Below are 25,421 nucleotides of genomic sequence, written 5' to 3'. Positions count from 1 at the left end.
TGGCAATGAGTGGGTGGCGCAACAGTGGCCAGACACATGGGTGCAGAATGGTTTAACGGCTAACATTGGCTTCTTAGAATTGTTCACTATCTGGGTGGCCTTAACGGTATGGCCTGACAGACTGCGTAACCAATCTTTAGTATTTTGGTCTGACAACATCACTGTGGTGGAATGCATCAATCAGCAAGCAGCGAGATGTAAAATGATCCTCCGCCTGTTAAAAGAGATAGTCCTGTTGTGTATGAAGGGGAACATACTGTTGAAGGCTAAACATGTGCCAGGTGTGTTAAATAATGCTGCTGATGCACTCTCTCGCTTCAAGATGCAGGTCTTCAGAACACACCTCCCTTCTGCAGAAGTGAATCCAACCCCCTTCCCAGAAGTACTTTGGCTGATTGGTGCCCCCAACTACCGAACCTCGTGGCAGCTAGCCTAGCCCCCAGGACCAGGAAAACCTATGAAGCGGCATTTTGGGCATATTGTACTTTCTTGGGGAGGGATTGGGCAGAAGAATGGCATTCCCCAGGTGCACTGCGACGTTACTTAGGAATGTTGCATGAGGAGGGGCGCTCAGTGACGGCAGCCAGGCGCCACGTGTCAGCAATATCTTTCTTTGCCAGAACCAGGGATACGGGGGATCCCACTAACAGTTTCACAGTCAGGAAGGCTTTAAAGGGTTGGCAGCGCTTCCAAGGAAATACAACGGACTCGAGACGTCCAATAGGAGTGGAGCTGCTAGCAGCCCTACTTGGGACGCTTGAAGCTGTCTGCAACACCAGAGGGAAAGCTCTACTGTTCAGGGCAGCCTTTTCACTAGCCTTTAATGGCGCATTTCGCATTGGGGAATTGGTCGCCCAGAACAAACAGGATACACAAGGGGGTACAGTTAGACCATGCAAAAATACATGGCGATGCCCTACTAATATCCATTCAGATATCCAAAACCGACCAAGAGGCCCGTGGTGAGGGGTTAGTTTTGTATCGAGCCCATGGCAATCCATGCTACCCTGTGGCACACTTGGAGGCATTTTTGCGGCGTAGACCTTTTACATGGGGTGGGACACTTTTAATCCATGAAGACGGTACACCTCTCACCCGGTTTCAGTTTAAGAGGGTCATGGATATGGCAATTCAGCAAACAGGTTTAGATCCTGCGCACTTTGGAACCCATTCATTTAGGATAGGTGCTGCGACTGAGGCAACAGGGAGGAAACTGGCGTCGGATCATCTGCAACTAGAGAAGCAAGGACATGCACCTCTGCAGGAGTCAGGAGCACAGGTGGTTTGGATTATATACCATTCATATTTGGAACGTTTGAAGGCATTTTTCTTTTCAGGGAATTACATACACAGGACGGAGCAGCCTGGTTTCAAGGTCTCATTCCATGGGGGGTTTTGTAGGGGATTTGCTGAGCAAAAGGGGTCCCCGTCCAGATATCATTATCTTACTCCTAGGAAGGAATGATCTGGTGAATCTGGTTAGAAGAGGGCTAGTGGAATCCATCATAACAGAGGTGGGTTGGTTAGCAAAAGCATGCCATGGATGCACCATAGCATGGTCACAAATGGTACCCAGATGCCAATGGAGGGGGGGGAGTCGGTAAGGGCACTGAACCACTCGGTAAGACGTATCAACAACAAGATAGAGAAGTTGTTTAGGTCTCCTCAGTTGCAGACGATCGCCCAGGGGTGTATCAGGGGGGACCCGTGCTTCTTAAAAGACGGTGTCCATTTATCAACGGTGGGTAATGCAATCCTCTCGGAGAATCTTCTGGCATGGTTAGCAGGCTTGAAAAGCAAGGCATGACCTCCTAGTTAGCATGATGGTGGTGGGGGGGCCAGATAGTCGGGCAACTATGCTGGCCTGTGGCGGTAAGGTCATGATTGGTGAGCAGTAAATTTAAGGTCCTTAGGGGGCGGCGCCATACTTGAATGGGGTCGCCCAAGGGGGAGGGACAAATCGTCCCTCCTAGAACTTCAGGGGCAGTTACAGCCTTTGTGGCTGTATGGGCGCGGGGGAGGGGGGAGTTACACTTTTCCTAGGCTGGTTGGCCACCCCCACGGCACAATGGCGCCAGTAAAGGGCGCAGAACTGCAAGGGCCCCTGATGGAGATAGTATGCAGAGCGTATGGGGGTAATGGGGAGGGAAGTACTCTCACGGTGAACGAGCCCTCTGCGCATGCGCACTCAGGAGGGAGGGCGGGGTTTAATTGATAAGGATCTGACACCAATTATTGACCTTGCCGTAGGCTCAAACATGGATACGCAGAAAATGATTGCCATTATGATTATGAATGATGTTATGCTTAGATTCGGATAGGAGTAACTTGTATTAGAGTTATGTTAAGGATAGCCATCTGATATCTGTACATATCAAATGTAATCAAATGTCAATTATATGATTGTCTGCGGAAATTTTTGAAAAAATTGTTACTATTCATTGTTTGATTTAATTTTGTTAATAAATACGGCCGGGGGTTATCTACGACCCCCTTTTCCAAATAAACTCTTGTTCTTGATAATTATGTGGGTTTGGACAAGGGAGGAGGGGGTATAGGTAGTACCAGGCCATATGATTTTATCCCTGTGTCTCCATAGGAGACGTGCACCAAGGTGCAGGAATAGATTTAATTGTGGTTTACCTTTGTGAATAGGCCCCTAAAAGTACAGAGAAGAGAAGAGGCTGCAGCGCCCTCCTTACCGCTCATGCTCACCATTGCGTGGGTGCTGAACGACAAATCCTCCTTGGTTATGCCATCATCCTCTTGTGCCCAAGTACATTAACGGGCACTACGTTACATAAGGAAATGCTGCAACACGTCACCAAAACACCAGGGACATTGGCTGGCGAACAAGTAGACGAGCACTTCTTACTGACGACCAAAAATCCTGTGAAATAAAAAAGAAAAAGGTTCTTATACAAAAAAGCATTATTTCACTGTCTGTTCCATAACCTGCGTTAGCAAGTGAGCTATCTGGCTGATAAATGTGCCTTCTTTCCTGGTTTATTTAATTTGTACTCATTGCTGTCTCTCCTTGCTCTTCGCGCAATGCTGGCCGTGTTTGTAACCTATAGGGGGTAAATATATTAAAAATGGAGGAAAGCAGAGCAGCAACCAAAGTTGTTGCAGCACAAACAGAAAGAGTGAAATATTATGACATATGTATATTACTCCTACTTAATGCTAGTCTCCTGGAGGTGTTCTTTTGTGGCACAGACAGGCCTCACAGTCTTTGTAGATCTGGCGTTGCATCAAAATCCATGGGTGGCAGCATGGGAATGACAAAGTACCTCCCAGAGTGCCCCCCCTATGATGCAAAGTACAGCAGAGCAACACAAAGCGTTATCAGCGCTCCTTCAAGGGCAGCCAGACATCCAGTGCAGATCTGAGCTGGAAAGTAAAGAGCTTATCAAGTCTTTGCGCCACTTTGCTTCACTTTGTTTGACTTTGCGGCAGGACAGAGTCTTGAAAGTTCTGCCCTAGGACTCTTATCAATGTCAATAAATTAAATTCTACCCACATTCTCAGTCCTCTTTATTTCTTACCTTATTCATATGATGATCATACAATATTCTCATGGGCTCTCTTAGAAATGATTTGCCTTTTGACCTGTGCTCAAGTGCTTTGTTCAAATGACCTGCTCCACCCACTTGCGGGATCTTTTAAAAGAAACGCGCTGCAGCTCCACCTGTTTTAGTTCTATACATAAATACATATGTAACCCCATCCATGCCCTTACTGCTCCTCCACCTCCTGTTGGACAAGGACAGAAGGCCTCACTCCTCGATATGTCAAACTGGCTCCAATGCCCTCTAGCAGTCCTGTTGTTTTTTATGATCTCTGTTTGCAGGTTTTCTCTAGTCCACAGTTTTCTTGTGCTTTTGCGGCGAATACCATTTCCTTGGGATGCAAAGGATGTATTTACTATTATTCCGCATCGGTGCACATGCAACAAGTTGTGGCGTTGTGCGATGCAAAGCATCACAAACTATAGTGATGATCAGTTTTTTGCCTCAAAATATGCTTTGGGCTGAAAAAAGTTGATGCACGTGCAAAAAAATAAGCTCTGCATCGGGGAACACGAACACCCCTCAATATGCATGCAAAGCAGACAGAAGAGGGAAGCTGCAATGCAAACACCCACACGTTTTCACCCAATCTACTAAAATAGCATCACCTGGCTTTAGGTGCAACCATGACATCAAATAATACTAAAACCATAAAAAAAAACACGAGCAGAATAAGCATGCGATGGCTACGAGGGAACTGTGCAATTATTGCAATTTTAAAATGCTTAGCCTTGTGTGTTTAGCCTTGGATTTGATTTTACACTGGAGTGTGCACCTTGAGTACAAATTTCTAAACTAAAACTGTGGCCCAGATTTACGAAGATTTTGTGTTGTGGTTGCATCATTGTTGTGATGCAGCCCAAAGCAAATATTTTGGTATTTACTAAACCACACAAAGACCAATTTGCTTGGCTTTGTGTGACTCTGAAAAAAAAGTGACACAAAACATCACATAGTGCTGCATTACGGTACCTTGTGTTAGGAATGTGTTACGTGAACAGAGCCTGGGCATTCCCATGCATCCACCCATGTATTGTGACACAAGCCCATATTTACTGTAGTCAGTAAAAATGGTTTGTCCCGAAATGGTGCACTTACCCGAGGCTGGTGTAACCAGGAGAAATATCATTCTTTCTAATGGCTGTTTCCTCTTTACATGTTTGCTGAATTCTGCAGCACCCAAGCAAAGGGGTCATAGCCTCAAAGAATAGTTATTGTGCGCAGGAAAGTGTTCCTTCCTGCACAAAAACCATCATGACTACAACACAGACGCCAATGTGCCATGGTGCAAGGGTGCCTGAATTGGAGCTAGGCAACCCAAGTGCACCAGCATATAGAGAGAGCTAACCTGCGCCATATCTTTGTATATATGGCAGAGTTCAGCTCTGTACCTATCATGCACAGCACAGCACAGCAATATCCCTTGCTCCACCGCATTGCGTGACTTTTTTTAAAATATGCCCCTGTATTTCTAGTGCAAGCCTGGCCGTTAATTTGATAAGAGTTCACCTCTTAATAAAATTGTGCTATTTGATCTTTTTTTACATTATAAAACACAGTGCCACTTATTTTCAGCATCTCAACCTCAATTTCTATATCATATTCCATAGATTCTGGCATTTAAACAATGATGTTTTAGGTGATTTGACTGAAATCGAGATACAGTTCAGAAAAAAGGTTCCAGAATGATCTCACTGAGGCCCAGAGTGGGAATGTGTGAAGTTAGATTTGAAACTGGAGGGATATTGGTGATCTTAAATTACTCCCAAAAAAGACAAAATTCATCATTCAATACACAAATTGTGCGAACAATGAGTAGTAATTGTAGTAGATGGCGGAATTACACAATAAGTTGCAAGGCAATAGCACAGCTCGAATTGTCTATGAGGACACTTGAAATCTTGATGAGACAAGTATCCTCCTTCATGGCAGCTGTCCAGCTAATATTTATGTAGAAATCCCATAATAGGCTGGTAATGGCAATGCATGACCATGTCTGCAAAGCCATAAGGATTAGTACAATGTTTCAAAAATGAAATAAGATGCATGTTGTGTTGAATAACACACATGCACTTGGGGCCACCGCCCGACACCTCGACCCGCATCTCCCTTTAGCCACGCCCCTAAGTACACTGGAAAGGAAATGAGCAGCCCTCCCCCTGCTGGCTGCCTGGGAGCCATCCATGCCCACGTGGGCTCCAATGAAAAGGATTGCACTACACAAGGAGGACACATTGAGATTGAGCAAGTACCCCCTTGCAGCCAGCTGCGACACTCTCCTGACTGCATTGCAAGCTGCTATACTACACATGGTTGCGTCCCCCAGCTGCTCATCAGACACTACTGCAGACATGGGCTCCCTAGCTGCACAATGATTGCAGAATTTACTATATGCCCTGCAATTTCCACTTACCCCGCTTTTGTTTTCCTCTTACTGATATTGTGTTTTGAGTCATGTTAGATTGAATAAGAGATGGGTGCGGGCCTGTTCCCTGTGTAAGTTTAATTATTCCTTGTATCTTTCCTTAGATTCGGTTGATTTTCGTTGTTGATATGGATCGACCACACTGATTCCACATTGGGCGTAATGCCAGCACAATGATCTGTTTCTATCAGCCACATGTGCTGTGTTCTGCAGAAGGCACTGATTAACATACCATCATAGGCTCTGCTGTATTTATTTGCTCCTAGGATGCTTGTTTCCAGTACAGGGGGGACCTGGCCTGGCAGTTCGGGCTGGACTGTACCCATGAGGCACAGGGTCAAGACTGATTTGCATATGGCTGGGTTCAAACTGGAACGGCATGGTGAGCAAAAAAACAATGGATTTAGGCCCAGATCTCTGTACTGGGGTGAATGTATGACATTGTTCTGCATTCTGTCCATCAACTGTTGTTTTTGCATTTGTCACCACGAGTGGGAAGGGTATGCCCAGACGCGGGTCCCGTGCTCTCCATGCCACTGGAATCAAGCTATCCTGGCTGAAGAGGGGTGAAACCCCGAAGCCGGTCCTAGGATGCTTGTTTCCAGTACAGGGAGGACCTGGCTTGGCAGTTCAGGCAGTACTGTACCCATGAGGCACAGGGTCAAGACTGATTTGCATATGGCTGGGTTCAAACTAGAACGGCATGGTGAGCAAAAAAACGATGGATTTAGGCCCAGATCTCTGTACTGGAGTGAATGTATGACATTGTTTTGCATTCTGTCCATCAACTGTTTTTGCATTTGTCACCCCGAGTGGGAAGGGTATTCCCAGACGTGAGTCCCGTGCTCTCCATGCCACTGGGGTCAAGCTATCCTGGCTGAAGAGGGGTGAAACCCCGAAACCGGTCCTAGGATGCTTGTTTCCAGTACAGGGGGGACCTGGCTTGGCGTTCAGGCTGGACTGTACCCATGAGGCACAGGGTCAAGACTGATTTGCATATGGCTGGGTTCAAACTGGAACGGCATGGTGAGCAAAAAAACGATGGATTTAGGCCCAGATCTCTGTACTGGGGTGAATGTATGACATTGTTATGCATTTTGTCCATCAATTGTTGTTTTTGCATTTGTCACCCCGAGTGGGAAGGGTATGCCCAGACGTGAGTCCTGTGCTCTCCATGCCAATGGAATCAAGCTATCCTGGCTGAAGAGGGGTGAAACCCCGAAACCAGTCCTAGGATGCTTGTTTCCAGTACAGGGGGGACCTGGCTTGGCATTCAGGCTGGACTGTACCCATGAGGCACAGGGTCAAGACTGATTTGCATATGGCTGGAAAAGCATGGTGAGCAAATAAATGATGGATTTAGGGCCAGATCTCTGTACTGGGGTGAATGTATGACATTGTTCTGCATTCTGTCCATCAACTGTTGTTTTGGTATTTATTTGCTTGTCAATAATGCATGTTGATTTTAGTTTTGTATTGAAGTTGAAAACACTACATATGCTATCTAAAGGAAAATATTCAATAAACAGATTTAAACAGAAAACACTCATATACTTTCCAAGGAAAGCCATAAATGTATTCTGGACACCTGGGAGCTTCACTCCACAGCAGCCTGCCTCATATCAGCCCCATGCTCGAGTCTCCCATATTCCACACCATGTCATGGATTAGGATCACCATGCTTCACCACTACATCACTGCATCACTCAAGCCCATTAATGCATCTCACCTCCTATACATGAACAATTAAGGTATATAAGTTTACACCATCAGTGATGAAGAAGGGGAAGAATAGCAAAGAACAGGACTCATAATTGTCATTTGCCACACACTTCAAAGGGTACACTGGATCCAATCTTTCACTGATGGGGGTCTCACCGCTCTTAATGACTTATCAGTCATAAAGCAACAAGTAGACTCTCAAACCTATCCCAGGCCACCAAAACAGATTTTTTTTCATAGCAATTTTAGTTCTGATGATGTCAAAATAACCTTCATGTCCCTGGAGGGATAGCTCTCTCTCCTCTCATGAACATGTGTTTTTCCACTGTTAATTCTGACCTAACCTCCCAATGAGGTTTAACCTGTTTCTCCATTAATGCCTTCCATGGCCAACCCTTACCCACATAAACAATGGCCCCTTGTACAATATCCTCCTTCTCGTGGGCGCTACACCCCTTCGCTTATAGCCCGTAACACAGAATCCTGCACAAACACCACCTGACATTCATTCCATACCTCATCTTCAGATTCTTCCAAATGTTGCAACATCTTAGAAAGACAATCAGCTATAACATTTCCTTTCTGGGAAAGAACATAATCGTTTACCTGTAATCCTGAAAACGTATAGATAATCTAGATTCTAGAAACTCTAGCCTAAGCACTGACAGTCCCTTCTGCAGTAATGCTTTTTGCTAGTGGTACTGGGAATGTTTTACGCTATTTTCAGCAAATTAGCATTTGGAAAACTCACCTATAAAACGTTTCTGCTCCAGTTTGTTGAACACGTTTTCCTATCTTACATCATTTTTCCGTTTACTTTTGCCAAATACCAATAAGTTGTAGTGAAAGAAGATGAGGCCTCTTTTCTCTATAAACAACCTGAACATCAACAGCTGAAAGAATACAACCGTTGATATCAAGCCATCCATTTAAACTGAAACCTGGTGTTAAGCAGAGGCTAAACCCATCATAGAATGCCACTTGCCAACCCTGACCAGGTCATCATTTCATTAATTTTAGACAGGGACGCCAATATTATTGTTAAGATGATCTTGTGCCCCTGAAAAGGGGGAAATCCTTCAGATGCTCCAATAGGCTCAATTACATTCAAAGATACTAACCTTTTCCAATTCCTTTGAAACTTCATGTCTTAGTAATATTAGAATATTCCTGAGGTTGTAATCTTTTGGCCATATATCTACCTTCAAAACAATTCTGTTTCACACCCACATAATTTCCCTATTGTCGTGTTAAACATTTGCATTACCTACAGTAACCCCATTGTCAAACGCCAAAACTTGATTCTTACTATTAGGATCTTACTTTGGACCTGATTTGCAAAGGTTACTTACGTTTTAAAGTACTGCACATATTTGAGTAAGTAGGCTAGTTTTTGAATATTCACAAAATAATAGTGTAAATTCACTCCAAAAGTGTAACTTACACTTGGACTTTGTGAATAGCCAAAAAGAAGTACACCAACTCAAAAGTGTAAATTACCCAAAAGTGTATAGCCCCAATGTCCTTTAATTTGGTGGAGACATTAGGATACACTTTTGAAGTATATATAAACTTGAATTTTGTGAATAGTCAAAAAGTGAACTTCCTCATAAATAGAAATTACTCAAACGTGGAAGATACCGTTGAGAATCAGGCCCTGCAGGTGCAAATCTTTTTGTCAGACCATCTAAAGACTGAAGGGCCTTTCTTCCTACATACACATTCCTATATGTTTGCCTTTATTAATTTTGAACTTCAATCCTCTAAAAACAAGCATATCAATCTGCTCACCACCATTGCCTAAAGCATGAATTTCCATTTCAAATTTGTTGCTTGCCTCACCAATAAATCTATCCCTTCAAACCTCCTCCTTAATAATAGTGTAGGGAGACCTGGAATCAGCAAAACTGTTCACAATGATACCACCAATGGCAATCCAAATTTCTGATTTGTGTCTGCATCTGTCACTGTCTTCCACGTTCAAGACTACGGTCCCTCTGAAACTCATAACATTCTCACTCACATCAGTCCCATCGTCCTCTCTCTTTCATTCTCAACCTCTACACACTAAGGACCTCATCGTGGTTTCAGTTTTGGTTGAAACTGAAACCGGACGGTCATTCCGGAGACCGGCATGTAATCCCTATGGACGGCGTTTCCCTATAGGGATTACAATGTCAGTTTCCGACAGGCTTTCCATGTCGGGCTTTTTGAGATGGAAAGCCTGTCAGAAAGTGACATTGGGGGCCCCTAGCAGGGCCTCCTTCATCCCGTGGGCTCCCGTTGGGGGCCAAGGGAGTGCCTATGGTGCCCCCCTGTTAATCCCTGCACCGTATGGCAGGGATGAACAGATTCTCCCTTTTGTCTATGGGAACTTGTGCTACAGCTGGTTTACTGCCGAAGGGTAGCCGTGCGCTTAATCAAATTTCAAATAATAATAATAACAATAATAAAGGACAAGCTCCCATAGACAAATGGGCGTATGCGACTGCACCATGTGAAGTCGCATTATAATTGTGGTGTCGGGACCGCCGACCAGAGGTTGGTTGGTACCGACACCGCAACCAACGTCCTAGTTAGGCACTTAATTTTTTCACCACACTTTTGCAAAGTGACCTACAGCACCACATGCACTGCTCTGCATATTTGCTTCTCTGCTGGGCTTAGTTGGCATTAAGCCAAATGTTTCTTTAAAAAAATATATATATATTATTGGTTTTGAACAGTAACAAAATTCAACTACAGTCGCATAGTACCATACAGTATCGTCTCAGTGAAGAATATTTCTTCCATGATGCCTGCATTGTGCCCTTTACTTCTTAGCCAGGCATAGTTTAAAACATCATTGTGCAAGTCTCCCCTTTCCTTCTCTTACAGTAGAGTACCCACTTCCCTGGAATTCTAGACAAGACTGCCTCTCAATATGTTTTATGCATTAGTATGAATAATGTTTCATTCGGAACCTAACTGATCTACACGCATTGTTACATCCAGTTCATAATATTTCCTCCAGCTACCCCACACCCAGTGGGATTTTTTCGGGCACCCTCTAGCCTATTATTTGACCCTCTCTACAGCCATGTACATATCCATCCCCGTTCTCCATACTCGGATCGTTTGCACGCTTCTATCCCCCACCGTCTCGCCATATCCTTTTTCGCCACCAGTAGTCCTAGTGTGCTGAAGAGCAGCTGCGGTCTGTCCACGTCTATGTTGTTCGGGATTCCCAACAATATAAATTTGGGTTCTAGGAGTATATACGTCTTCAGTATTTTGTTAAGTTGCAATATAGCAGCCTTCCAGTATACCTGTATAGTTGCGCATACCCAAATAGTATGGTAAAAATGTCCCTCTTCCTGTCCACATCGGTGACACATAGGATCCATTACTCGCCCAATCTTGAGTAATCTGGCCTGATCGTAGTAGACCCTGTGTAATACTTTGTATTGGCTAAGACGGAGACAGGACTTGATCGCAACCTCTCTATGGTGCATTACGGCTGCCTCCCGGTTCACCCCTTCCATTATGCCAACATCTTTTTCCCATGTGATCCTCAATTTGTCTAGTCTCTCTGGAGCATTGTTATTTAGGGTATTGTAGGTGGACGATACTGCCTTTGTCGTGAGATGTTTCTGGAGTAATCTCCCCTCCAGTGGTGCATAGTCTAGCAGAGGGTATCTTCTATGTTTTTTGCTTGCCATGCATGCCTAATCTGGGCATATTTAAGGAACTGGGTTGGTTGTAGTTATAATTCTGTCCTAAGAGTGGCAAAGCTTTTAGGTTTGCCTTTATCGATAATGTCTCCTATTGTAGAAATGCCTGTGGTGTCCCACTTCCCAAACCCTCTTGGTTTCTTAAGTTCTTTCAACCAGTTACCATGCCACAGAGGTGTTTCTTTAGTAAGTTTATGGTTCCACCCCATTGCTTTAGTTGCCCTTCCCCAAGACTCCTTCGTGGATTGCCTGGCTGGGAGCAGTTCCCTTAAACCCTTACCGCCGTATAGGTAATGGAGGAATGTACGCTTTTGCATGGTTTCTCTTTCTAGTCTATATGTAGGGTGGTCGCAAGCTGTATGTATCCAATCATTTATTTGTGTTAGATGTTTCGCCCAATAGTAGGCTTCCATGACAGGCAGTGATATCCATCCATTATATTGGTTGCATTGCAATGTATGTAATGCTATGCTAGGTTGTTTCCCTAACCACAGGAGTGAGCGTTATTCGGCGTCTATTTCACGAAATATTGATCATGGGAGGGAGAAGTATGTGTTTTGCAAGGCATAAAGAAATTGCAGTAGGGTTATAATTCTAAACATGGCCTCTCGTCCCAGGAAAGTGAGTAGTGGTGATTTCCATCGTTGTGTGTTCTTAAATTTCATCAGTATATGTTTGATATTTTTTGGGCAGCAGAGGTCTCTGTCTGTGGTGAGGAAGATTCCTAGAATGTGAACACGTTGTGTGCTACCTGGAAGTCTCTGGGGAGTAAAGGCCATGTTGTCACCTCACCAGGGCTATAGATTACTGATTTGTGCCAAACTTATTTTATACCCTGAATTTTGACCGTTTTTATCTATTGTGTGGAATACAATGAGAATCGTTGTGTGGGGTTGGGTGGCATATAATAGAATTTCATCCGCATATAGAGAGATCTTTTCTTCCCTGGTGTCTACTGGACTAGTTTGGAAACCATGTATCTCTGTATGTTCGCCTACCAAACAGGCTAATGTCTCTACCGTCAGGGCAAGAAGCAGGGGGGACAGGGGGCATCCCTGCCTCGTCCCACGTCCGACAGGGAAATCTATGGAGGTTCGTCCATTCACCCGAGCATTCACACTGGGGTCCTTGTATAGTAGTCTCACCCATTTTCTAAATTTCGAACTGAGACAGCCTCCAAGAAGGGCCAGTGAAAGGCATTGAACGCTTTTCTGCATCCAGTGATAATAGTAGATGCAGTGTGGTACGATTTTTCACCTGCATCATCCACTTATGGGTTCTACGTAAGTTCCACCTACTAGTTCGGCCCAACATAAATCCTGATTGGTCACAGTGTACCAGGGTTGTTAAGCCAAATGTTTCCTGAAATCACAACAGTAACACCTGCGCTGTTCCTTGTATTCCATTTTTCGTTTGCATTCTTTGCGTTGGTCTACTCTCTATTGTGAATTTAATATTACTGACAAGCCCGCCAACTTTGGCATCATGTTTTAAGGCTCGAGCACACCGTACAGATGTTTCCTTTGTATGTATGATGGTCAATGCATCCTCTAAGGCAGGATTGCCATTTACCCAGAAGAGTTCCAGCATAACAGTATTGCGTGTGCGCATGACTACATAGTCCCTAGGTGAGCAGTCATGCAAGGTGATGAATTTACATTCAATTTTCAAAGTGTTCACCTCAGTAACCTATGATTCAATAGACTTGTGGTGGTCCTGTTTCCCTTGAAGAAAACATGTATCTGCTAATGCCAATACAGACTTTGATTGCAAGATAATGAGCTAATATGGCAGACTTGAAAACATTATTACTACCCACAGTAGCCACCTTATTAATTTGATTGTACATATTCACTCCCTACAGACCTGGATGATGTAACAACATCCTCTTCTTCTGCTTGGGAGACATACTGCCTTGTTTGTCGATGACACATAAATATTATAATTCAAAAAATATTCTTTCCATTCTCCACATAGCAGGTACAGTTACACTCCAGCCAGCTAGAATGCTTGAGGTAGACTGATAGTAAAATGTTTGTTGCTCATGTTTGTTAACACAGTGGAATTGTCCAGTTTCCACACTTCACTAGTGTATTGAACTAGTTCAATGTCCACTATTTGTCATTAATACTACACAGCATTGCATGTCACCCACAATATTCTAGAAATTGCAGTAAGCACATTTATGTGTCATAGTTAAAAAGTACTGCGAAAAATGCAACTGTTTCTTCGTCCCCAGTAAATACATCCTAGGCTGTTGCCCAACCAAACATTTGCACAGGACACTCTTATCTCTTGTCGATTGCAGACTGCATGAAATTCTTTGAAGGAGTGGTGGACACCAACATTGTCCACACTCTCCACGAGTATTAAATGTGGACTGTGTAGAATACAAAAAGCAAATTCACCCTTCGATTTTTTCTAAACATGAATAAATGTATTCTGTATGGCTCACCTGATATGCATCAGACTGCGCACACCACATGAAAATTCACACTGGTCATGGTGTAAGGTCTTGCAGTGTGACCTTACGTGAGTCAATGACGTTCTGGCCTCTGACGTTGTGTCACCCGCAGAGGTCGGTTTTTGAAGAGCCAATGCTGTCCAAACACCAGCTTGAGGCAGCTTTCCAATGGTTTCTAAGGTTGTACAATTCATCAACTCTCTCTTTTACAAACTGCTACCGCTTTTCCTGGAGATGTGTGTTGCAAAAGCCAACAGAGTGGTAAATCAGCCGTACCTTGTCAGCAGTTATAGGAAGAAATTACAAATGGCGGTTTCCATTCCAGAATTCTTCCATCACCTCAGTTCAGCTTTCCAAATAGGACCTCAGAATTCCTACTGCGTGCACGAGCACCTCCCAAGGCGCAAGTCCTGGGGTCGCCACATTGTTCCGTTGAATACTGCACATGTCATTTCCAAGTTAAGCAATACATTTATTCTGGAAACCCGGAGAGCTTCAGACCCCAGCAGCTGCTTCATGTTAATCCTCTGCTCTCTCTGCTCTGCATTACACCCCATGTCAGGGGATATACTCCCCACGAGTCACTACCACAGCTTTCTAATATTCTAGCCTGATAGCGGCGAGCTGGTTTTAATCGTATGAACTGCACAGTTTATGTTAATTGTGTATATACTGAGATTACATTTTCCAGTTATCTTTTGTTTCTTTGAAGTTTAATTTTATGTTCATCTGAAAAGTGTTGTTATTTCTGTTAATCTGTGCAGAATAAATGATGGTCTTTATTTCATGTTTAATGTTTAAAAAATGTGTTTTCCATAAAGGTACCGTGCCCTTTTGTTGTAGCTGTAGTAAAGTATTTCTTCTTAACTATTGTGTTGTTACAGTAGTAAAAAACATTTTTGTGTTTGGTATGTGTAAATATGGGGGGCAGATTTATGAGGGATTTGCGCCCCTTTTACGCCGCCGTTGCATCACTTTTGTGACGCAGCGGCAGCGTAAACCCTGCGCCATGTTGCGCCCCATTTACATCGTGACGCATCTATGGAGATGCATCACGGTGTAAAGCCCTGCACCACATGAAACCTGCGTCAGGTTTCATGTGGGCATTTCAACTCAGGGGGGGGCGTTCCATCGCAGGAACGTCCCTGAAAAGTGACTCATTGAAATCTATAAGATGTCACTGAATCCCTTTCCCAACGCTGATGCTGATGCTGCTTGAAGCAGGCGTAAGGCTTGACGCACCATGTTAGGGACGCAACTTCAGCACTGCGCCAACCTTACGCCGGCAGATGCGTCACGTATCTGCTTGTCCTTGCGCCACGATGCGCCGCATTGTAAATGCGGCGCATCTGCGGTGGCGCAAGGGCAAACTTGCATGACACATCTTCCCTGGCGCATCCATGCTGATTTGCAGGGATGCGCCAGGGAACATAAATCTGCCCCATAGTGTTTAGTACCCGTGACAAGGCTCAGAAGTGCTTTGCCTATGGGTAAAATGCTACTCCATGGGAGTCCAATGGTAGTGGTTAGACAAGTTAAAGCTTTAGTTAGTCATGATACTTTCTGAAACATGCAATATTTATTGTTTTATTTCAACAACATTGTGCTGTGTCATGCTGTGTTTCTAGAATACTCCACACTATTAGTAGCACTGTCATGCAAATGGGTAATAGCTTGTCATTAACAGTGTTCAGTCCATTATTCTGTGATAACTAGAGTGGTTGAGAGAGGAAGTAGGTGTTCTTATTAGAAGAGGCTCACAGGTAGCTAACCCCAGCTAGCCCCATTACTTCACTTTTGGTGGCAGTAACTGACTCCATGAATATCATTGCTAATCCTGTAATGAATAAACCTCAATCAGGAGCTATAAGGCACTGACCTTTAACTTGCTGACAGTGGACTGACTTTCACTCCTTATGTCCCTGATGAGATTGTTGTAAGCAGGTTCAAAAAGGAGAACACTGCGGCTTGGCAATCAGGAACAGTTTAAGTTTAATTAAATGATTACTGCTGGAACTATCAGCCTCATCTCTTACAGTTGCGAGCTGAAATTCAACCTGCATGAGGATCATGGCCTGCTTCATACTGAACATCAGGAGCAATGGAGAGATGCTCATCCCCCTTTGGCCAGGAAATACTGGTACAGGGGGCCATATTTATGCGTTACATGCTTGATCCCAATCTGACAGAAGGGGCCATAAATGCCAACTGAAAGTCCCATTCTGTGGTGGCCCAGGTGGCCAGGTGTGCTGTGTGTGTGCAATCTAGGGTGCCACTTACTACTAGTCATTGTTCGGGCTTTATCGGATGAATGCAACTGTTAGGTTGCTGTGGTATTGTATACTTGGGCCGAATGCAGTCCCTCTGCTGAGCATTTGTTTGTGTTTGCGTGTGTGCATCTGACTTATTTCTTAGGCATTACATCCTAGGGCCATAGGTTATTTACTTCTGCAGTCTTTCAGGTGGCTTGGAGGCTGTTCCATTTCTGGTGTTTCCATTGCAGGAAGCGCTAGGGGTGGACAGAGGGCAGCTGTGTTATGTTGATCTGAAACTGTAACAAGTGTTGAATTTGGGTAGTGCAGGCAACAGTTGCTCTGTGGTGTGCTGGACTCCAAATAGCAGGACATTTTTATAAATTGATCCGATGCTAACATTCACCTCTCTAGCTGAGTTATTAACAACTGCACTGGCTGTTTGTGTCCATGCCTTTGCTTTTGGGGGTTCCTTGTTTCCACCTTGTGGTGTGCATGTTTCCCTCAGCTTTAGGTATCCTAGCCAGATGTATTCCCCCTATTTTGAGAGTAGCCTTCTTTGGGCAGGCACATATTAGTTGCAGGGAACAGCACAGCAAGAGCAAGATCATTACCACTGGTAACAAGGCCTTGCATAGGCCTGAGATCCACCTTTGTACCCTGGCAAACCAGCCGATGAACCAATCTATGTTTGGGGCACCTCCTTCTTTAATCATGACCTGCTGTAGGTTGTGCAGTGCTTGGATAACAATTAACAGGGTCCCATTGTTGAGGTCGTTCATGGGGATGAAAGTACAGCACCCTGCACCTATCTTGGGGAATACACCCCCTTCCATTGTGGTCATCAATTCCAACACATACCGATGCCACATCATCATGAGGCAGATGGCACACATTTCTTCTCAGATTGCGTTGAGGCCATCTTTGGTGGTGTTCATCATTTCCAGCAGTTCCTACCTGGTCAGCTGCAGCCACCGGGCATTAGTTTCAAGTGTAGAAGAAGATTGACCCTCCTACACCTATTTGCACATTGGTGAAGAGCCAAAACTCTTCAGGAATATCCTTGGGTCTGTCCCAAGAAAAGTACTCAGCTGACCTCCTTTTTCCGTACTTGATGGACAAATACATGCCTCTGCTCATGGGGTGGTGATGCAGTGCGGAAGGATGTTTTTAGGGTATGGCCAATGTGGGCATGTAGAGGGTGACCACTGAGTGGACTCATATCCAGTCCGGGGCGAGCTGGGTGTGGGCGTGCTCACCGAATTGCCAGTAATAGTCCATTAAGGTGGAGGTGCCTTACTGCATATCATTATTATAGATTATACTCCTGCAATTGCTGTGCACCACGAAAAGTATTTACATGGTCTGAAAACATGCAGTTGGTTTTTACTTTGAATAAGCCCACGAGTTGTGAATAAAAGTATCTCTTAGGTGACAGTATTGCTTATATCAATTTTACTTTGACAGGGTTGTATTCTGTGGTTTGTATACACATATTCACTGTTTTTACTGTTTTTCTGGACACCCACATTAGTTGTTTTTGCAAGATAGTAACCAATGATGAGAAATGTGAGCATAACTGGTAACAAATAACCAGTAAGCTCCTCTGGTGGTGCGCAAGGTGCTATCTTGCTTGTTTCACATTTTTTAATCTATATTGATGTACTTTTTTGTGGTATACACCTGCTAAAGCACAGGGTATTCATGTTGAAACAGGTGACTGGTGATTCAGAGGTTGGTTCGTGTTGTTTTTCTAAATCTGTTTTGAAAAATATAAAAAAGAATTAAGATGAGAGGGCTAGAATGAGTAGGGGCAACACTTACACTATATAAAGGATTGTTGTTAAAGGAGAAAGTAAACTCCCATTCCCACTTAGAAAGGAAAGTAAATAGAATTGATTGCCCTAGCAGATCAGGTCTTTCCTAAAATTGATGGCCCTGCAGGTGAACTGAACATTGGGGTTCCACTTGTTGTTCATAATACAGCTCCATTTACAGTAAGGGCTAGCCCTGGTCCACAGGTTGGTACGTGTGTGGACACGCTATTGGACTGGGGTGAGGGCTTGGTGACTTGTGGGACTTGTTTTAGGCCTGTTATCCAATGACCCTTTTTCTTGAGCTTGTCTAGCTCAGACTGGATCTCATCTTGCTCTGTCAGGATGTCAAATACTTCAGGTATGATTTCATAATTGGTTAGGCTCACTGTGACCTTCGGTGGTGTTATAGTGTTGGGCTGGAGTTTGGCTCTTATTTGGCATAGGTACTAGTGTATGAGACACAGCGTTTTGCTGGTTGCTACCTCCTGAGACTATCTGTACCTACTCTAGGAAAGTGTTCCTTTTGGCATATTTACCAACCACTTTTTGCCTTACTCTGAATGGAACCTTGACTGAATGTGCACTAGGTCCCTCTTAATCAATTTCCCAGTGCCCCTGTTCTTTCCTAAAACCGTACCTTTGTTTACACAATTGGCACACCTCTGGCACACATATAAGCCCCTTGTAAAAGGAACCAGTGGTACCAAGGGCATTGTGGCCAGGGATGGCTGCAGCATGTACAATGCCACCCTAAAAGACCCCTCACCAAACATATGCACATTGCCATTGCAGAGTGTGTGTCTTGGTGCAACTAAAAGTGAAGAGTCGACCTGGCACACATTCCTGTGTATCAGGCCTACCAGCACTGCCAGAGGCCTATAAGTCACCCCTACAGCAGGCCTTATGGCCCTGAGGCAGGGTGCACTATAACTTTGGTAGGGCATAACTGCATGAACAGATATGTCCCTATAGGGTCTAAATTTATTCTTGGGCAATATAAGTGCATGATGAAGCCATGCCAAATGCATGGACTGGGAGCTTGTCAACACGATTTCCACAGCTCCATGATTAATGAGCCCACACTGATGCCAGTGTTGGGTTCATTAATAAATGCACTCAGAGGGCTCCTCAAAGGACCCCCTGACAACCTAACCAAACGCTAGGGTCTAGATGACAGGTCTGAACCAGCCTGCCACTTCCAGATATATTTCTGATCCTCTGAGTTGAGAGACTTGAGGTATTGTGGGTCAGAAACAAGCATGCTATGGGTTGAGGTTCTTCACACCTACCCCCAAGCAAGAACAGCATTCAAGGGCAGTGAGCATCAAGGGTTTTCTTTCCTTTGTTATGCTAGCCAGGGCCTCTATAGTTAGTGGAGATGCCCTCCACCCTGGCCAAGTCCCACTTTTGAAAATTTGCACTAATCCAAATGAGTAGTGTCCCTCTAAGCACAGCCAAAAGGCAACGACGTTGCAGGGTGAGTCAAAAAGTAGTGCAGAGTTTCAAAGAAAGTTCCAATATACGAATTTATTAACAAATGTTTGATCAATGTTAAATTCCTCGTTGCATTCACGGGATTGTAAATTAAACACGAAGGTTCAACACAGGACTTTTTAAATGCGCTCAATGCATTTCGGGTCACGCACGACCCTTCATCAGGAGAAGTCCTAAAAGAATCCAAAAGGAGAGTTTTAACGACCTACTCGGATATACGGATATCAGTAGATGAACGAAAGTCCACCAATGTGAAAAAAGATCCGAAATGAAGTGACGGTGGAAGTAAAGAGAACGTGGTTGGCGGTAGGGAGAACGGAGACCCACAGAGGAATACCGAATTGTGTCTTGTTAAAAGAAAAAACAACCGAAGAATGATTAGTTAATCCTGTGACGAAAGTGTGTGTAAACCAATATTTACAAACGATAAGAACTTCGTGTCAACCCGTTATGGAGAACCGCTTGTGAAAAGACAAGAAACTACGTGATGCACTATAAGAAGCCCAATAACATGCATTAGAAAACAAAGCATACCTGGAAATTAAGTAATCAAAAGTTTCAAACGTCCGAAAGACGAACAGCATATACGTGTATAGTCTAACACCAACAGCTGTAGTGGATAGTAAAGAGTGAAAAGGAACACGCTAATAACCGTAACGTGAAAAGAGAAAGCGAAAAGGGGTTAAATAATAAATAACTCTAGCGGCAGCCATATTGAAATGGAGTCCTAACATAATAATGTTGATACAATGATAATACCATGGAAAGCAAGAAGAAGGTAAAAGGGCTAAAGGAGTTTGAAAACATTAAGAGTGAAACAGAAAAAAGTAGTTTGAGATTAAAAAACAATTAAAGAGAAAATAAAAGAGAAGGCAAAAATAGAAATTTGTAGATAGTGTAAAAAACGGGGAAGAAAATAGATAAATAAAGTTATTTGAAATGAGGCAAAAAAATGCAAATAAAGAAACAAATTGATGGTCAAGAGAGTGAAGAAAAATAAGTGGATCTAACAGGTAAATAGACTGTAGAGAGTTCATGGAAACTGACAAAAAATAAAGCTCAATAATGATGATATTGTGTTAACATAGAATACATGGGGAAACATCAAGTATGTAATATTCCAAGAAACTGGTTGTACAGAGCAAAGTTTATAGGAAACAACTGAGTTCGACGCGGTCATTGAGTCCGTGTGGGACCAGGGCATTCATTTTATAGATCCACGCCGTTTCCCTCTGGAGAAGATACTTGCGATTGCCTCTGTGATCTTTAATCGGTACCACCTCGCATACCAAAAATCTCAATTGGCTAATATTGTGACTCTTAGCAAGAAAGTGCATCGCTATTGTAGATTTGGTATTTTTGTTGCGGATATTGCTTTTGTGTTCTGTCAATCGTACCTTAATTTTTCTCTCAGTCTTACCAATGTATATTAGGCCGCACGGGCATTTGAGCATATAAACAAGGTTTTTGGAGTCGCATGTTGCTGTGACATGTAACTTGATGTTATAACCCTGTGTAGGGTGCTGAGTTGAGTTGCCCTTGATAATGTTGTTACAATGGCCACAGTTATGGCAGGGAATTGTACCCTTATGGGAACCAACTGAATCATTAGACGATTGACGTTGTAAAAGTTCCATCAAATTCTTGCCCCTTTCATACGCAAAAATTGGTCTTTCCAAAAATGTGTCTTTAAAGTCAGGTTCAATTTGTAACATTGGCCAATGTTTCAAAATGGTTTTTTTGATGTTGTAACTCATGGTAGAAAATTTGGTGACCATAACTGATCTTGTCGTGGATTTTTTGATGTTACTGACTTTTAACAGTTGCGCTCTAGATTTGTATTTCACCCTTTCCAGAGAGGTTGATACGATTTCTTTGGGGTACCCACGATCAAAGAAGCGTTTTTCCATGTTCAGGTTTTCATGTGACAAGAGTGCCGGTTCAGAAATAATTCTTTTCACCCTGAGAAACTGAGAATATGGTAGATGATTTTTTAGTGAGGGTTGGTGGAAGCTGGAAAAATGTAGCAAGTTATTTCTGTCAGTACTCTTTCTATAAAGAGTAGTCTCAATTCGGTCATCTTTGATGTATAGCAGTACATCCAAGTAGTTGATGGTATCACTGTGGATATCATAGGTAAATTTCAAACGATCATTTATCCCATTGAGCGTATTGATGGCTTCTCTCAAAAGTTGCTCGGGACCTTTCCAAATCAAAAAAATATCGTCAATGTACCGTAAAAATAGTGACATGTGTGGTTTCCATTGTGAGTTGTTTAGAATATGATCAAGTTCGAACTTGTGCATGAACAGTTGTGCATAGCAAGGAGCTGCACAATTGCCCATGGATGTACCGTTCAACTGCAGGTAAAATCTGTTATTGTAACAAAAATAGCTGTGGTAAAGTGTGAAATGAAGTAACTCAAGTAAAAATACTTTAAGGTCTTCAGAAATAGAAGATTGTAAAAGAAAAAACTCAATGGCTTCCATGCCAAGATCATGGGGGATAGAAGTGTACAAAGAGGTTACATCTATGGTACAAAAAAGGGTGTTGGTATCCCACTTAATGTCACTTTGTTGGATGATATTCAAAAAATGAGTAGTGTCTCGTACATAGGGTGACATTTGTTGCACAAAGGGTTGGAGATGTCGATCAAGGTATTTGCCTATGGGTTCATGCAGTGAACCACATGTGGAGACGATCGGTCTCATAGTCCCACTTTTGACAGCAAGGTCAGCTGGAAAATTTGCAAACAGAAGAGATGTGTCCCCTCTCATCCAGGACCACCCCTAAGGTGTCCTGAGCTGATGTGTCCCCCCCCCTTTGAAAATCCTCCATTTTGGCTCTGAGTATTTTAGCCAATAGGATTAAGGGTATGCCCCCTCCCCAAAGGGAGAGGGAGTGGAAGAGGTGAAGTGTGGCGCAGTGGCCAGGGAGACTGACTCTGGAACCCGGGGGCTCACAGTACGATCCCCGGTGCCGGTGGCAGATCCGCCCAGCACCATATGACTCTGGACAATAGCTTGCTTAATCTTCCCGATGGCCCCCAGCACCTTGACACCTTTGTGTAATTGTTCGCGCTTTACAAATACTGGACATTTACTGGAGATTTACATAGAAAAAGTGCAGTCAGCCTAAAGGGAAGTAGCCTAATGACTACTACCTGCCAGTCACTGTAATGCCCCTTAAGGTAGTATTTAGAGGTACGCTTGAACCTTGACCCTCAGATTCCTGGTGACCAAAGTATAAAGATGGACCAAAGAGATGTACAGCAGTGAAGGCTCCAGATGACAACTGCTCCCAGCCCTACCGGTCTGTCTGCAGTCCTCGAAGAAACATTCTCCAAAAAGTTACTCGTTCTGCAGGCGCTGCGACCTCCACCACCCTGGAAGGACTGCCTGCCTTCCCTAAAGACCAATAACTACAGAGGACAGCAGTCCTGTCCACAAAGAATGCAACAAGAAGACCTCCAGTGCCCTGCTGTACCACACAACCAGACCTCCGAACCAACCTCTGCACCCGATGCCTCAGGCCCGAGTCAAAGTGGACCACCAGTTCCAAGGAGGTACTCCAATGTTCCTGAACTCAAGTACATCCCAGAGTGACTTCTCCTGGACTCCATGACGACTCCTGCAGCCTAAACATGAAGTGTCCCTCATGCGCAACCAGCTCAGGTAAATCTTCTCAGACTTCTAAAGACACCCCTGCACCCGCAGCCCCCTGGCCTAGGGGAGCTTGAGCGACGGTGTCCCTGAGTTCATCAGCACCGCAACTTACCTCCAGAGCCACTGGTTCCCTTCATCCAGCCTCTTGGTCCAAGCCTGCAGCCTTTGTTCGAAATCTTCAGACTCCATTGCTTTGAATTGAGAACCCGACGTCGTGTTGACACTCTGCACCCAGCTGCCTCCATGGCACTGAGGGTGTGACTTTGGTGCTGCCTTGTGACTCCCCAGTTCTGGTCCTAACTCCTGGAGAATGACCCCCAACTCCGACTTACTCACCTGCAACCGGCACCTCTTTGCATGCCCCCAGTCTCCATTGACTAACATTGGGCCCTGTGACCGAATTTGACCTCGGCACCTGGCTTCTCCAGTGTCACTGAGGGCGCAGCCTCTACAATTACCTGACCGATGCCCAGTTTTGGTCCTAAAATCCTAAAACTGAAATTGTAAGTTGTGTACTTACCTGTAAAATTGCATTATTGCTTTTCTCTCATAGGTTAACATTGAACTGTTCAAAAATGCACTGTGACCACTTTTTATACACAGCAATTGTAATATTGTAAAACGTATTTTACTGCAACTAAGTATCTTTTGTTCTAAGTAATAATTACATAAAAAAGTAATATTTTTACAGACAATTGGTCTTGGATGAAGTGATTGAGTGTGTGTAATCATTTCTTGCTTGATTGTGTACAACAAATGCTTAACACAGCCCCCTGATAAGCCTAGCTGCTCGACCACAATACCACAAAGGAGAACATTTAGTATTATCTACTTTAGCCTCTGTAAAGCCTCTGGGGATCCACTGGACACTGAGCACACTACACCTTACTTTCGTATAATATATAGGGAGCCAGCGTCCCACACCTACTGCATGGGATATCAATGAACAAACGTAGCAGGAATTGGTAGATATTTGGCTTCCCACTGAGGTCATGTGCTGAAACCAGGTATTGTGTAGTAGTTCACTGTGTAATGCATGTGCGATGCTGTTGCTGTGTGCTTTGAAGTTCTATGTTAAATGTGTTAGATCCTGGGACTCATGATGGACCAATTTACCTGCTGACCTTGGCTGAAACTTGACCTATTCCTGTACAGTGACACATAGGTAAAAAAAACATCAAACCACATAGGGCAAAAGTTTTCAGTCGGGCTAAGGAAGAGTCAATGTAAAGTCCTGGGGGAGCCCTATGGGCGGTCCTATCCACAAAGTGTTCATAGTTCATGTTAGAAATGTCTGTGATAGTGACTACTTTGGTGGTGGTGGTGGTAGTGATGGGTCCATGAGAATGTCCGAGAAGTGTATCCATGACCCTTTCCCTTTGACCTTAACAGCTGTAGGGGTTGAGAACATTACTTTGAAGGGCCGTTCAAACTTTTAGTCTCTTTACCTTTACCTGCAATGGTAGTGGCAGATTAGGACTTGGTCGCCGGGCTGTGGGATGATGTAAGATGATATACATATATATATATATACATATACAGTTCATTACCTAGGGCCTCGGAGCTAGAGACTCAGCGCTTGTTTGGTTCTTCTCTGAGGTATTGATGTCAGAATCAACCTACCAGTTATTAGCTGATAGGGAGTCAAATGGTGGTCTCTACTTAGGATGTTCCATGGAGTGAACAGGGCTATGGGCAAGCAATGCAGCCATTTCTTACCTATGGTGGTGCACAGTTTACTAAGCTTGTTTTTTAGCCGGCCGTTGAGGCGTTTCACTGTGCCCTTGCTTTGGGAGTGGTATGCTGAGACAAGTTTGTGGGTTATGCTCATCAGGGTTCTTATGCTATTTGTACATTTTGTTCATTCATGAAAGGTTGCCCATAGTCTAATCAGATGACCTCTGGTATCCCCCACATGGATATGACTTCTTGAACCAGAAAGGTAGCCGCGGCTTTAGCATTACCGTGTGTGCAGGGGCCTGTGTTATAATGAAGACTGGAGCAGAGATAAGTTGAGTAACTCCTTTATTACGGTCTCCACTCTACCACCAACAAGCTCTCAGAGCACAGGGCACAGCACACTCCTCTCAGTCTGGCTCCTTCAACATTCTAAGTCAGCCTCTAGCCCAACAGAAGGAATGTACCATTAGGAAAGGAGAGGGGGCAAGGGAAAGTCTAATATAAATATCCCAAAGTGTCCAACTGTTGACAATTTGCTTCCTGTATTTCCCTAAGGTACAACCTAGCTGTTTCAGTATGTGGTAGTTCAGAAAGTGATGAAGAGTCCTCTTAAGGGT

At 43.9% G+C, this 25,421-nt stretch overlaps 1 protein-coding gene across 1 annotated transcript in view; it reads right to left on the bottom strand.

Annotated features, from left to right (window-relative positions):
• LOC146830354 (ly6/PLAUR domain-containing protein 2-like) overlaps nt 1–25,421 on the bottom strand; it is a 298,792-nt gene that overhangs the window by 48,418 nt on the left and 224,953 nt on the right. The window contains exon 3 of the mRNA XM_085604038.1: nt 2,716–2,890. Within this exon, the coding sequence (XP_085460164.1) occupies nt 2,751–2,890 (140 nt within the window). The 3' untranslated portion in view covers nt 2,716–2,750. The remainder of the gene's footprint in view (nt 1–2,715; nt 2,891–25,421) is intronic.

The sequence above is a fragment of the Triturus cristatus genome, chromosome 5_1 (genome assembly GCF_964204655.1).
Source record: "Triturus cristatus chromosome 5_1, aTriCri1.1, whole genome shotgun sequence".
Taxonomy (NCBI): Eukaryota; Metazoa; Chordata; class Amphibia; order Caudata; family Salamandridae; genus Triturus; species Triturus cristatus.
This window is presented reverse-complemented; position numbering and strand designations above follow the sequence as displayed.